The 14179-nt window shown below is 53.0% G+C and overlaps 4 protein-coding genes across 4 annotated transcripts; 2 read left to right on the top strand and 2 right to left on the bottom strand.

The window, feature by feature from the left end:
• Positions 1-739: 739 nt before the first annotated feature.
• AYO21_01071 (hypothetical protein) lies at positions 740-2032 on the bottom strand (the record flags this gene model as incomplete). The annotated part of the gene is made up of 1 exon (XM_022651055.1): positions 740-2032. One exon carries the CDS (start codon positions 2030-2032, stop codon positions 740-742), a length of 1293 nt encoding a protein of 430 aa, XP_022516533.1.
• A 3724-nt stretch (positions 2033-5756) lies between these two features.
• AYO21_01070 (hypothetical protein) lies at positions 5757-7270 on the top strand (the record flags this gene model as incomplete). Its single annotated transcript, XM_022651054.1, has 5 exons — positions 5757-5835; positions 5924-6025; positions 6130-6550; positions 6620-6706; positions 6865-7270. 5 exons carry the CDS (start codon positions 5757-5759, stop codon positions 7268-7270), a joined length of 1095 nt encoding a protein of 364 aa, XP_022516532.1.
• Positions 7271-10113: 2843 nt separating this feature from the next.
• AYO21_01069 (hypothetical protein) lies at positions 10114-11190 on the top strand (the record flags this gene model as incomplete). Its single annotated transcript, XM_022651053.1, has 3 exons — positions 10114-10352; positions 10572-10698; positions 10819-11190. 3 exons carry the CDS (start codon positions 10114-10116, stop codon positions 11188-11190), a joined length of 738 nt encoding a protein of 245 aa, XP_022516531.1.
• Positions 11191-11516: 326 nt separating this feature from the next.
• Positions 11517-13388, bottom strand: AYO21_01068 (hypothetical protein; the record flags this gene model as incomplete). The annotated part of the gene is made up of 1 exon (XM_022651052.1): positions 11517-13388. The coding sequence occupies one exon, from the start codon at positions 13386-13388 to the stop codon at positions 11517-11519; it is 1872 nt and encodes a 623-aa protein (XP_022516530.1).
• Positions 13389-14179: the final 791 nt, after the last annotated feature.

Genomic DNA, 14179 nt, shown 5'->3' with positions numbered 1-14179 from the left:
GGACAATATCCCTAGCTAGCGTTGTTCAGAAAACCCCAGGTTCACGTTCGCCTCGAGAACAGAACCCGGTCGTCAATAATGGCGGCCCTCCATAACATACATTACCTTGAAACTCGATGAGTGACCCCGCTTTTTCTCGCTCTGAGGGATCTGGTTCCAAGCCCCCGCATCTGTATGCAATGAGGCGTTGGGCCTGGGTGAAGAGGAGGTGCGTGTCGAGGTGGAGATGGAGATGGAGGTCGTGGGTAGCGGAGGAGTAGGACAGAGTGGGGAAGATTGCCACGATATACCCTTGACTTTTTATGAGGATCCCCGCCTTGGTGTTCAACCAGGGAGAGCTGCCACGGAGAACCGGGGCCCTTTGCTTCGGAGAGTCTTAGGCGCTGCAGTCAAAGTGTTGGACGAGTCACTTTCTACACAAAAACCAAGAGCGCAAGACATGATAAGATCAAGCGAATTGAGGAGAACAGCGTCAGATTGGAACTATTTGTCTTCTTCTCCCCCACCTTTCCCTCCCAAAAACTGAGGGATCACCACAAATAAATCAAAAATGTCAAACCCCTTTGCAAAACCAGACAAAAACACCCAAGGGTGAATGAACCACCAGAAAATCAAAAACCAAAGACCCGGATTACAAGTTTCTTTTTCTCTCTCTCCACATGCGTCATACCAGTTTATTCTGTTTTCATAAATTCCATCACACAATGGGGGTTTCCCAGTCGAGGATATATGCGTGCACTTAGTTGACTTCGATCAAGCCAGGGCCAAACTTGGTGGCGGCGGCAACATCAGTGACGGTGGCAAAGGGACCGGATCCCTCGACAACGGCGGCGATGGTCAGACCGAACATGTCGTTCTCAGTGAAGGGGAAGTTCGCGGAGAAGGTGACGGTGTTGCCGCTGACCGTGGCCTGGGTGATGGGCTCAACAACGGGGACGTTCTGCTGGTTGATGTACACCAAGCTCAGGCTGTGGTAGTTGCTGGCATACTGGGAGTAGGCACCGGTGGCGGTGAAGGAGAATTGGAGTTGCTGGTCCTGGGGTTGGATGTTCTGGGTCAAGACGTTCAGGGCACCGAAGATGGGAAGGTCAATGGTGTTGATGTTGGGACAGGAGCCGGCAACAACAAAGTCTTGGTTCAAGGCAGAGAAGGCGAACTCGCGGGTGGAGGCAGTCAAGAAGGGAGCACCGCTGGGGATGAGACCAAGCAAGTTGCGGTAGAAACCGTTCTGCTCACCCTCTTGGCCAATGACTGCAGCGACACCGCGGATGAGGCCGTTGTCACCGTTCTGGCCGAAATGGGTCTGGACGTCACCGAGGGTTCCGAGGACGACATCAGTGAAGGTCTTGGCCAGGTTGATGGCGCTCTTGAAGTCAGACACGGGCACCTCGTACTTGCAGGGTTGGATGGGGCCGGCGTTGAAGTGGGCGAGGGCGCCGTTGGCGTTCAGGGCGTGGAGCTCCTCTTGGGCTTGGACGGCGGTGATGGCGTCAATGATGGTCTGTCGCTGGTTCTGGTCCTGGAACTGGTACCCGGCGACATTGTGGGTCACGTTGTAGAGGAGTTCAGTGAAGAAGGCAACCTCAAACAGCTCATTGAAGGCAATCAGTCTCAATGATTTGAGATCGTCATCGGCAGGGGGCGATGGCGGTGGAGGCCCGTTGGGCAAGAGACCGTGGGCTTGAGACTCAATGGCCGTGAGCTGGGACGAGGGGTTCTGGATGTTGGGGAAGCCGTTGGACAGCGGGAAGCTGAACGGGTTGCTGCTGCCATCGCTGGAGCCCGAGGACGACGACGGCGGGGCACCGGTGGACCATGAGCCACTGCCGCTGGTTGCTGATGGGGTGTAGTAGCCGTTGGCAGCGCTGTACGAGGCAGAGGCTGAGGCTGAAGGCTGGCCACCCTGGTAGTTCTCGAGGTGGGGCTTACGGCCGCCAAACCAGATATCGCGCTTCTCAACGTCGACGGGGACTGCTGCAACGAGCGAGGCAATGGCCAAGGAGCCGAGGACTGGTGCGAGTTTGGAATACATTATGAATATCGTGTGATGATGTGCTAGTGAGCGTGCGTTCAACGATAGGAAAAAGAAAGATTATTGTCAAAGTCGGTTTGCTGTTTGAATGAGCGAGAGAATGTGTTGAGAAAGCGAAAACTGAGCTGTTAATGTAGTCAAGTAAAGAATGAAGTGATTGTTGTATGAGTGAGACCTAACTTGAAGCGAGAGCCCACAGCTGAATATATAGACGGGCGTGCGTAGAGCTCGACCCAGGAGGAGCATATCGTGTGGCGAGCTAATAGTATTCGCCATTTTGGAGGGGGCCAAGTTAAGCAACGTTGAGGCAAAGCTTGGATTGGGAGCTAAGACCAGGGCCAGAAGGAGATTGCGCTGTTGCTGACTCCGGCGGCCATGCGGCGATGCAGTGATTTGGTGCGTTGTTCGCTCGGCTGCTCTGGTTTCCCCAGTCTCTGGTGTGCTCACCGCCCACATTGACTCCATTTGGGATCGTTCTGTGAACTCGCGAGGTGTATCCAGCCAGACCATACCACAAAGGGGAGGGCCAAAAGAAAGGAGGATTCATCTGTCACCAGGCAAATTTCAATTCCCACGTCATACAGCAGCCCCAGAACATCCTCCATCCTGTGGCGGCCGCGGGAGAGTGTGGAAGTAGCAAGGACCACAAGGACCTACCGAGGACCTGTGATGTCTGTCAGCTTGGGCATTTGCAGCTAGATCCAGGGACACAGGAGCACGAGGTACGAATACAGAGGATGCGCCACAGAGTGGTGTAACCGACTCGAGAGATTTTCTGGACTGCCCAGCTGGTCAGCGCTTGCACAGATCGGGCTATGGCGGTGATTGCGATAGACGAGACAGGATTAGTGCTGATGAACCTAGATCTGAGGGTCATTGGATGTTGAGGGGTGGTGAGGATGACAAAGGATGCGCTCGAAATAGGGAATTTTGCCAGCCAAAGATGCTGCGGCTGCGCTGCGGGGACTGGGGACTGCGCCGTATACAGGTAATGTGAATTTCAACCAATCAAAACATAGTACGTGAACGACTGCGCTAAAAAAGGCTTGACCTACTCAAGCCGTCTCGGCACAGAAGCTTGACTGTCTTACGCTTTGTAATTGGGCCACAGCACCAGAAAGGCTCCACGTGCCCTATTTTTAACCACGATTCTTTGTAACGAGCGAAAACCACTGCCCCCCGGCTTGCGCCGGCCTCGTTGTCACTACCCGAATCCACGGGTCATGACCCGAGTCCAGCCTCGTACTGTGGCTATACGAACAGAGTTACGGGTTCCCGAGTACATGCGAGTAGTACGAGGAGTTGCGACCTGGCCCACGCTCTATTCCAGGGTACAATTACCCATGCCTAAGGATTCCGCCAGAAATTGAGCTCATCACCATTTTGCTTCGTCATTTTTTCCTAGCAAAGCAGTAAGACTATCCATTCTCTTGCGGCAACACTGACCTCTTCCAGCTGACGGTGTGTTATCCCCGCAAAGAAACTAGAAAACCGCTCAAAAAAGCTTAACTGTGCATCCGCTAGAGAGCCAAGTCACGTCAAGGCCGTCCACAGCCCGGGGGAAAACAAGAGGTCAGAGGTCTACCTACAACGCATCTATTTGCTCTCCGTGGTGGACTTGACCTGGTTCCGGTCACACAACCAAGAGGTGGAGGGGCTCGGTACTCGATCGCAAAATCACCTCTACCGTGTACAGAATCGTCTATTGCCACCGGGCTTACTCTTACTCGCATGTGGATGATCGACACTATTGCTGAGTTGTGCGTCGAGACCCTCCCCGCGGTCCCTGTTCCTGTATACCGGCTGGATCGTACAGTCATGGACGAATGACGAGTCACATCGGAGTGCTCCAAACGTTCACAAGGTGTAACCGAACTCTACACCGAATCCACGCTCACTTCCCGTGGCAGCGGACTTTCGACTTCATTCTATGTCGCCTTTTACTTCTCACGGGACTTTGGCCGATGGCCGGAGACCATCTGATTCTCGACGTTATTTCCTTTGGACGTAGGAAGACTAATCTCCTGCGGGGAGCGTTAGTCGATTCCCCTTCAGGATCTATTCCCCTGGAGCAGGACGCCTTGCATGCACATCTCTACTTCTACAGAAGTCGATGAGATTGATGTCTCGGAGCGTCAGCGCCAGAACAAGAAGTACTTCTGAAATTTCTGGACGCCGCCTGGCAGCTGCCCGCAAATCCTTGCCATTTGGTATACCGACCATCTTCACCAACTATCACTGAGCGGATGATCATCGCTGCCTATCCTCAGGTGCAGTGACGAGGATGGTCACTAATCACAGATGCAGGAACAATAACATGGAATGAGGCTACAAATGCGGCGTATCGCCGATTCGCTGTAACGGCGTTTGATATCCCCGTGCTCGAGGCAACAAGATGTCGAAGACAGCAAAGTAGTACACAGTTGCACACAGTCATGTCCTCCCCCTGAGCTCTACGCACACCTCCCATCCTTTTGCCGATCTCCGAACTGAACCAGAGGAGTGAGGGACCAGACAGAGATTTGTCTTTCCTGTGGGTAGACTCGGAAGCCGAGAAAAGAGAACGTGTGTCAAGAAAATAAAAGCCGGGGACATCAACGCCGCCTTGGCGGCTTTGTTGCTTCTTTGCCAAAGAGCGGTGCTATTGTTGACAAGCTTTCGACTACTTGTGGATCTGGCCCATGGCGGTAGAGAGATTTCCGAAGCTGCGGTCTCTGGTCAGACTTGTGATATCCGTGCCGTGGGAGAACGGTGTGAATCGACATACGCCGTGGTGAGTTACTTGAGAGCGATTGCGAAGCCCATCTGCAAGAGTTTGCTCGCTTGGCCATCTAAGCAAAAGCTTCGAGTGTCGCGCTCAACCATATTCCTCCCATTCTGAACAAATCTTTCTCCCCTGGCTCGAGAGCACTCCCCTTCCATACCTCATGGTGATCTAAACATCTTCGAAGGGCGACAGCTAGAAGGCCTACAGTGCTCAGCCACGCCACCATGACACCTGTCGCAATCCAGCGAACGTCGGACCCACGGAACTCCTGGTTTATTGAGGAACGGGATGTCTGGTTTCGAGAAAGGACTACGCAAAGAAGATGTGAAGCGAATATTTGTGCACAATCTCGGAACGTCTCGACATCTTGTTCGGCTCTCAAAGTCAAAATGAAAGCCCGTGTCCATCTTACCGAGATTCCTGACTACTACAGGAGAGATGCGATAACAATTCCTGTGCCTTGGAACACCCGCGATCCCGTTACTCGTCCATTATGCGGCTACACAACTCTGTTCATGCCGTCGGTGCCGCCTATGTGTTTTTTTTTTCAGGCGGCAGGTCCTTCTGTTTTCTCGTGGCACCCGTTCGGTTCCTTTGACTGCTGGCCATAGAGAGTAGACAGCGATATCTCTGCCTCGCCGAACCCGAGGCTATTGGCTGATGCTCGATGGAGTGTTCACGCATCTTTATATGTTATATGTAAGCAATTGGAGAGGCCGTCCCCAACCATCGATCGCGATAGGTCAGCATCAGACAGAAGTATCCCCCGACCCCGCATTGAGCAATATTTGGTCTGGATGGCATCATCCAGGCTGTTTCGTTTATCTTGGGAGGCTTGTGACTTGGGAATGCTTGATCGAGAGACCCCCTTGTCACTTTTCCGTACCCAAGTACATACAAGTACCTTTGACATATTGAGTAGGCAACAAGACAAGAGACCAGGCTCCCTCGTACAAAATGGCAACCGAGACAATCACCCGCCCGGCATTCTTGTCCCTCCCCAAATGGAACCAGGTTCCGGAGACGAAACACGAATGTAAGAAACACCAACTCAAGCAATTGTCCCTCGGCTTGGCTTGTGTCTTGTGTCGAATGGTGTCACTGACATATTGCGACATTTGTAGTGGACTGGGCGGACCTGGTCACCCTCGACCTCAGCAAGTTTGATCAACCGGGGGGTAAAGAAGCGTTGGCTGCGCAGCTCTTTGATGCCGTCAACAGAATAGGTTAGTTGCATGATCCCCCCGTCGCCAGCGCCAAATCGATCAATTACGTGCAAGGAAAAGAAAGGCTCACCGGTCGACCCGATCTCCAAATGGTTCTTGTATAGGTTTCTTCTACATCATCAACTTTGGCCTCACGCAGGAAGAGGTGGACCGCCAATTCAGCCTGTGCAAGCAGGTCTTCAACCTCCCCGCCGACGAAAAGATCAAGTACCGCGCCGACCTCGAGAACGGGGGTTACAATGGGTACAAACCCCTGGGGATCCGCGAGATCAAGAACGGCATCAAAGACAACACCGAGATCTATAACATCCCCAAGTTCATAGCCCAGTACGAGCGCGAGCACCCTGCCATCATCCAGGAGCACTGGGATGAGATCCAATACTTTGCCAAACACATCCACTTCCAGATTGTGCGCAAGCTGCTCGTGCTGTTCGCCCTGGTGCTGGAGTTGCCCGAGGACTATTTTTTGAACATCCACCGCTATGACGAGAAGAGTGACTGCCACTTCCGATACATGAAGTACCAGTACGTTGAGAATATCTGCCCCTGTATATCAAATTTGAGAGCCGATATTGACTTTTTTTCTTCAAACAGCCATCGGTCGCCCGAGGTCAACAAGGAGCTGGATAATGTCTGGGTCAAGGGACATACCGACTTCGGAAGCTTGACCCTGCTTTTCAGGTACGTCGCAACGAGCACAAAAGAAGAAATCAACTCTCTCTTCTTGATAGAAGAATAGGGGGGTTAAGAAATCCCCTAGCCACTTCTTTCTCTCTCTCACATACACTCTCTCTTCTGATGGACCACTCAACTGACAAACTCTCGTGTCCGTGGAACAGACAACCCGTGGCGGCCCTACAGGTGCGCACACCCGAAGGGGAGTGGAAATACGTCAAGCCATACCCGGAGAGCATCACGGTCAATATCGCCGACGTGCTGCAATTCCTGACCAATGGGTTCCTCAAGTCGAGCATCCACCGGGTGGTGGCGCCGCCGCCGGACCAGGCCGACGTTGACCGCCACGGCGTGCTGTACTTTGTGCGACCCGAGGACAAGACGGAGCTCGTGCCCATCCAGGGCAGCCCCGTGCTGGAGCGCCTCGGGTACGACAAGGCCCTCGACCCGGCCACCGTGGGCTTGACCGCCGGCGAGTGGGTGAAGGCGCGGGTGGCCAAGAACGTAAGCCGCGCCGGCGTCGAGGAGGAGAGTATCATCAAGGGTGTCAAGGCCAAGTATTATGACTAGAGACGACTCTGAAAAGGAGAGGAAGAAGAATAAAAGTAAAAAGAGTAAGGCCGAAAGCGAAGAGAGAAGTACCTGGGCTAGTTGGCAGATAAGACTCACAAGGAGAGTGACCTGAGCTAAGGTATCTGGCATTGGCTATCCAGGTCTGTGTGTTGATCTGTGAGTATGTGTGAGGATAGACGCCCTGCAAAAGTTTCCTGTAGAAGACGAAGAAGCATATGACCGAGTCATGACTCTTCCATGTTCTTTACACAGCGCAGTGGGTTGTTTTGGGCAGATCAGATCGCACACTCACTGCTCAGTAACATGCGTGTATGCCAATGACCCTGAGCTTGGCCTTGGCCTTGGCCTTCTGGTAACTCTCTCTGCTCTAGCCTCCCAAAAGCTGGGCCTTTTTTTCTTTTTTTTTTCTTTTCGTCTTTTTTTTCTTGCCTCTTTCCGCATCTCGATCCCAGCGCCAAAGCCTAGCCTTGTTTTTCTTTTTCCTTCTGGCGAAAAGCGAAAAACAAGAAGCCCGAGCGAGAATGAGATTTGGCGCCCCACCAACCACCTAACCTAGACCGACGTAATACTCGGAAAAGAGAGAATTCGATCCCGAAGAGCGGACAGACAGATATTAAGACAGAGAGAAGAAGAAGAAAAAACCCAAGAAATTCGGTGTGACGACGCTCTGTGCGTTGTGTATGCGTAGCGATCCCGGATCAGGGTCAGGAACTGACAACTGGATTTGATGGTCCTGCGGATGCGCGCACGTGGCTGACGTTGGGTCCATCTATCTATCCACCCATCCATCCATCCCGATTTCGCTCTGTGTACTTATTTACTTGGTAAGAAAAAGGTGTCAACCGGGAGTCCTTTTGTTATGCGGGAGGATCGGGACAGATTTGGGGGAAGAGGGAAGGAAGGGAGGGAGGGGTGGACTTGTGCCACCCGCCGTGTCAGCGAATCGGGTCATGCATGTATGAGTAGATACATAGATGGAAGTGGGTGGAAAGAGACGTTCTGTGTATGACATGTACTTGTATTGTAGGTACATACTTGTAATCGAAAAATAGGATAGAACTTTTTTTCCCCTTCCTGGCGGATACATAGTAACCCAGACATACACAACCTCCTACGAAAAATTGAGTGAGACACGGCTTCTGGGAGATAGATGGTGCGGCTCTTACGAGACCATCCTCCATCCTCCATGACGACTAACTCTGGTTGTCTCATCCTCCAGAATACGTGTCCGAAGCCATGTCAGAACTGGAGTCGAATCGAGGTCCCGTCTCGACAAATATGGTGAGTGTACATACCTTACTCGTACCCCGTACCTATAGGCATTTTTCCGGAGGAGTCCGCTATATTACATATAGCCGGCCGCCATTGCCCAACTCGTCGACACAGTGATGACTGGTCATGTATACAGATGGGGTGGACGGGGCCGTGAGACATACATGTGTGTCTTGCGTGAGCCTCACTAAAGCATCCTCTCTGAGTTTCTGGCGGGTCTGAACTGATGGCTTGACCAAATGGCTTTTGTGAGCACACAGCACCGGACCGGATCCAAGGTGAGATGCGTGATGGTGTAATGCCATTCCGACATGTTCTGGAAATAGAGGCTTCCTCCTAGACAGCCTACAGTCGACTTGACTTTTGTTGAGGATACGTGATGGAATGACGGAAACCCAGAGGAGCGGGCCACCATGTTCCTCTCTGCATTCAGCCGCCAGAGATGATGATCACGGCATATGTAACCATGTTGGAGCAATCAGGCAGACTTGGTTGTACCTAGTCGCGGCTTGGGTGTGAGATGGCAGCGCATCAAACTCTTTGCATGATTCCCCCGCCATGCTCAATTCTGAAGAGCTTGTATGCTGGCGACGCATGAGTGAAGACTGCTTGTCTGCGTGTCAAGGCCATGTCATTCAAAAACCTGCGCCTAGGCTCTGGGTCACATTTAATATCGACAATCGTGTATGGTAGGTATTGTCCGTGTGATGACTGCAGTAGCCACTTGCTGTCACTTTCACCTCCTTCCACGTTCTACCCTGCCAAAAAAAGTCGAGCTGCCGCCGTGACATTATCCCAAATTGACAGAATCCAGGAGTTGCATTCAGAGCCAGAGGTCTGTAATGGATAAGATGCTTGCTCGTACATTCAGAATCTCACACTGGACGGCAATGGGGTCGTTACTGTCAGTCCATCGTCACAAAGTCGGGTGAGGCGAATAAGGCCGTCAACATGCTTCTCTCGGACCTTTGACTTCCATGACTCTTTCTTGCCTCTGTGTCGCTGAGATATTTCTCCGTAGGCAGGAATAGAGAGTTAGTCTCTCAATGTGGAACCCTTCGAGATATACACGAAGTCCTGAAAAAGTCCAGCATGTCAGGGATACAAAGCACAGCATCAGGAAGGAAATGATGTACCACAGTATTTGTTGCAGTTGCCCATTGCGTTGAACAATGTTATTTTGAGGAGAGTTAAACATCATTGGCAAAGGCATGGTAAAGAAGGGGAAACTCTGTAACTCCATTGAACCGAGGTGGGCAGGGTGGCAGGGGCATGCATACCTAGTACTTACCTCATACTTCTTTTCCCTCCAAGGTGAGGCTGGATCATTGAGTCATCAACTTGTATAGCTGCCTTCATCGGCGTCTACGAATCCCGGGTTTGAGGAAAAGACGAGGTCGGTAGAGGGTAACTCATCTCTATACCGTAGCGAGTACTTCGTCACCGTATACATCTCAACAAGTTCTTTTCTTTCAGATACCACCAAGCTGTACATTCAGGATTTCCTTTCTTCTCCTTCCTTCCTTGATAACTTTTCGTCTTTCCTCGTCTCGTCTTGCCTTATAACCATGTCCGACCACACCCTCACCCCCGACATCACGCTCTTCTTCCTGGGCGCCTCGCGCGCCATCCGCATCGCCTGGCTCCTCGAGGAACTCAACCTGCCGTACAACCTGGTGTCGTCGCCACGAGCGTCCAACGGCCTCGCGCCCGACGAGTTCAAGAGCCAGATCCCGACGAGGATGGGCAAGAGCCCCGTGATCAGGGATGGGGATTTAGTGGTCCAGGAGAGCGCGGCGATTGTCGAGTGAGTTTGCTGCCCCAACATTCCTCCTACTCTCCGATGTCAGTGGTCGGTGGCCGTATCAGACATACCAGAGGTAGAAAAGGAAGGAAGAAGGAGAAAGGACCAGTGCGGTCGTTAGACAATCCCGGCCTGAACTCTCGTATAGCCCGCCGCACGTGGAAAAGGAAGTACAGGCTACACATATGACTGACATTGGCTGGTGATTCGGTGTCATGGCAGATATCTCTGCGAAACATATGACCTTCAAGGCCGTCTCCTCCCGCCCCCGCAAGAGCGACGAGCGCGGGCAAAAGTGAGGGAATGGATGGCCGCCGCCGAGGGGACGTTTATGCTTCATGCCCTCGCGGTATGTAGTTTGTTCTTTTTCCCCCTCTCTCGTCCTTGGACCCTCAATTCTCCATAAAGAGTCGTCCCCGTCCACATCTCCCCATCGCCCAATACTGACTCCACGACTCGAAACGACCAGATCCTCTACACACGCTGGCGCCTCCCCAAGGCTGCCTCCACATACCTCGCAGAAATGGAACAGGGTCTCGCACCCAACGTACACAACGACCTCAACTGGCTCGAATCCGAGTTGGCAGACGGGAGACGGTACCTGGTGAGGCGCGGCGAAGACGAAGGCGACAGCAGAGGCGTGGGGGCCCACCACGATAGCGACACCATCTCGGCCGCGGACATCATGATGGGATTCAGCGTCGACTTCATCTTCGCCCGGGACTTGGGCACCCAGGGCGGCGCGGCGCACGACTGGCCCAATGTCCGGAGGTGGTTGCACGGCATCAAGCAGCGGGAGGCGTATACCAGGGCGGTCAAGAAGACTGGCTATACTCTGTGAGGAAGTGAGTTCAAGGACGGGGACCGAGGGCTGGGGATTGGGAACGAGGTCATCACACCGACAAAGGACCTGAGACTCCCGCAAACAGATCCTCAGCAATGTCCAACTTTCCAACTCAATGTCATTGCAACGAACGAGGGTATCATAATCAACGTTGGGTGCCCGTTGTATCTGATGTGCCGCACGCAAAAGGCTGGCACTAAGACTATCTCTGTGCTCGTTTCCAACGCTGTTCAAGTTTCATACCATCATCACCATAACTGCTTGTCAGCAGGTGTCTCGGCCTATTCCAAAACCTGGACAATCCGTCCGGGATCAATTCATACTCAAAAGGTCTCATTGACATCGTACCCTTCCTGGACGTTATTCAAGCCTGGCCCCGTCAAATTCCCGTGCAGGCCCATGCTCTGTCGCTTGGGCAGTTTCGCTGTCCCACCAATGCTGGCCCGTTTGGTCGGACTGGGAATGTTAGATCCCACATCACTAGTACGTGTTCGAGCAAAGGTGGCCCGCCTGGGCGTCGGGGTAATTCCATTCTCATTGTCCCCGCCAACAAAACTGTTCTCGCTCTCTTCGTCCATGGTGCCATCGTATCCGCTTCCATAATTACTGAGGCTGCTTTTTGGCCGAACTCGGTCTGTGGATGCATTGGGCGCGAAATTGGACCCTATACCACTACCCAGAGGCGCTCGGGGAAAGCCAGAGACACTCGCCCGGCTTCCTGGACGGCTGTGTGACGGCGCGAAAGAAGACCGTGCCGATGTGAGCCCACTCGTTCGTGAAGCTGGGCGAAGAGGGGGGGCGGCCATGTCGCCCCTGGTCGGAGAAGAAGGCCGCTGATTTAGTGACGGCCGACTGGTCTTTGGTTTAGGTATCGAAAATTCGGCTCTTGTGGGAGATTGTTGCTGATTTAACGAGGTTCGACTTGCTTTCGTCCTGGGAACCGATGGCGTCTCCTGCACCTTCTCCGCTAAAGAATCATTCCCGCTAATCGTACTGCCGCCCGTCCGTTTTCGACTGCGGACTGTGACAGATGCAGGGATATGATTATGATTACCGAGTGCAGAGCCACTTCGAGGTGAAGATCGGGGTGGAGTGCGTACAGGAGCCGGAAGTTTTGAACGAGCAGTTTGTACCCTTTCTTCCAATGTCGCGATTTTGCCGCGGAGATTTCTGAGATGGATGATAGATGCGGATTGAGGGAGCCCTGACGGCCGTTGCGGTACATTTCCGGGCCTCGACAAGCTCTGCCGAAACGATGACGAAGGTGCTGTCCTTGCCAATGCTGCTATTGAAGGGCCACGAGCATGACCGGCAGGTTTCGGGGCGGTAGATCCTGAAGTAGATGGGCGAGATGTCGGCAGAGACGGTCGTTTTCTGGGGATCCCTGGTGTTGCCAAAGGTTTGGCGATTTGACCCGACTTGTCCGAGATTGGAGGGGATGGAGGAGTTGGGGTGTCTGACAATCCAGAGGAGGAACCTGCCTTCGGTGGAGGGGTGTCGAAGGTAGGCGACGAAGCATTCGTTGTCGTCGGGGACAGTTCTGAGCGCGGAGAAGCAGACACTGCAACGGGCTGCAATGAGAGGTGCTGTTCCCGACGGGCTAGTTGGTCCACGGCCTTTTGCAGCTTCTCTTTGGTGATGTCGGTCTCGATTTTTAGGTCGGAGAGTTCGTCGCGCAGTCTTTGCGCTTCGATTCGCAGCGCTTCTCTTTCTTGTTCTCCGGAGCGGAGTTCTTCCTCCAGCATGACGCTCCGTTCAATAGTCTGATTGTATTTCTGTTCCAAATCTTCAAGGGAAGACTCTGTGTTTCTTTGCTTGCGCTCGTAGTCGTCATTGGCGACCTCGGTGTCGCGAAGGCGCAGATTTAGCTCCCGGTTGGTCTCTCGGAGTTCTCTAATCTCCTTTTGCAGTGTGTTTTGAACATTCGACGCTTCGGTCTTGGACTGCTTGTATTTGGTCTTCCATTCCTCAACCTCATACTGGAGATTGGCCGCTCTCTCTTTGAGTTGGCGCTCACGTTTCTCTGACGCATCGATGTCACGTTCAAGCTCCGCTTCCAGGTCTTTACTGGAGGCTTGAAAGTCTGCAAGCTCCGCTTCTAGCAGTTCGTATTGCGCTTTGTAGTATCTCAGTGACTCTTCCAAAGAGGAGCTCGGTCCAGGGGGTGACGAAGGGACCGTGTCTGTATGTGGCATCTTGGCCTTTGCTGGTGGGGTCGTTCGGCTGTCTGGTTATTGTCGCTTAGTGTCGTTGTGTTGGTTGACGGAATTGCTTATCGGAGGCTGCGCGATCCTACCTGTCGAGGTGACTCTTCTGGATATTTGGTGGTGGCCTGTTGCTGGTTTCCGATTGATGCGACGCGGGTTTCGGGCGGTGAGGTTGGCTCGGTTCGGTTGTTGTCGTCGAGATATCTGTCGTTCGCGCAGATATCTAAGGGGCGTATCGTCGCTATTGCTGCTGCTGCTATGGTTAGTATTCACGGGGTGAGCCTGCGCTGGGCTGACGGTCCCTGCGAGGAGGCAGTGGAGGCGCCGTTTTTGTTGTATCAGAGTTGATAGAAGGGGCAGGCAAATAAACGCAGGCACGTCTAACGACAAACAACGGGTTACCGCGCACTAGGCGACACTAGGCCGGGGGGTTGGGAGATGCACTGGACACGCACTGGGCTGACGGGGCCCTGCACTGGCAACAGCCGACTGCCAAGGGGAGCCTATTCATGACCTCGTGCACAGAAATTCTCCGATTGAGTTTGTCTTCGGGTTCCTCTGTTTGTACATATTCTGAGTCCTTCCGGGTCTTCTTCTTCATGCCGAACGGGTCTAGCACTGCATGCACATCCACATCTAGGAAGAAGACTGCAGTCGTGGAAGTACAAGAACACAGAAACACGTGATCACAAGAGGTGTGTCTTGGCAATTGCTCTTCCGCTCAATACCTCCACAAGGTTTTTCTCCTTCGTAGGGAATTCTATTCTTAATCCTCCTGT

Source organism: Fonsecaea monophora (assembly GCF_001642475.1).
Source record: "Fonsecaea monophora strain CBS 269.37 chromosome Unknown Scaff4, whole genome shotgun sequence".
Classification (NCBI taxonomy): Eukaryota; Fungi; Ascomycota; class Eurotiomycetes; order Chaetothyriales; family Herpotrichiellaceae; genus Fonsecaea; species Fonsecaea monophora.
This window is presented reverse-complemented; position numbering and strand designations above follow the sequence as displayed.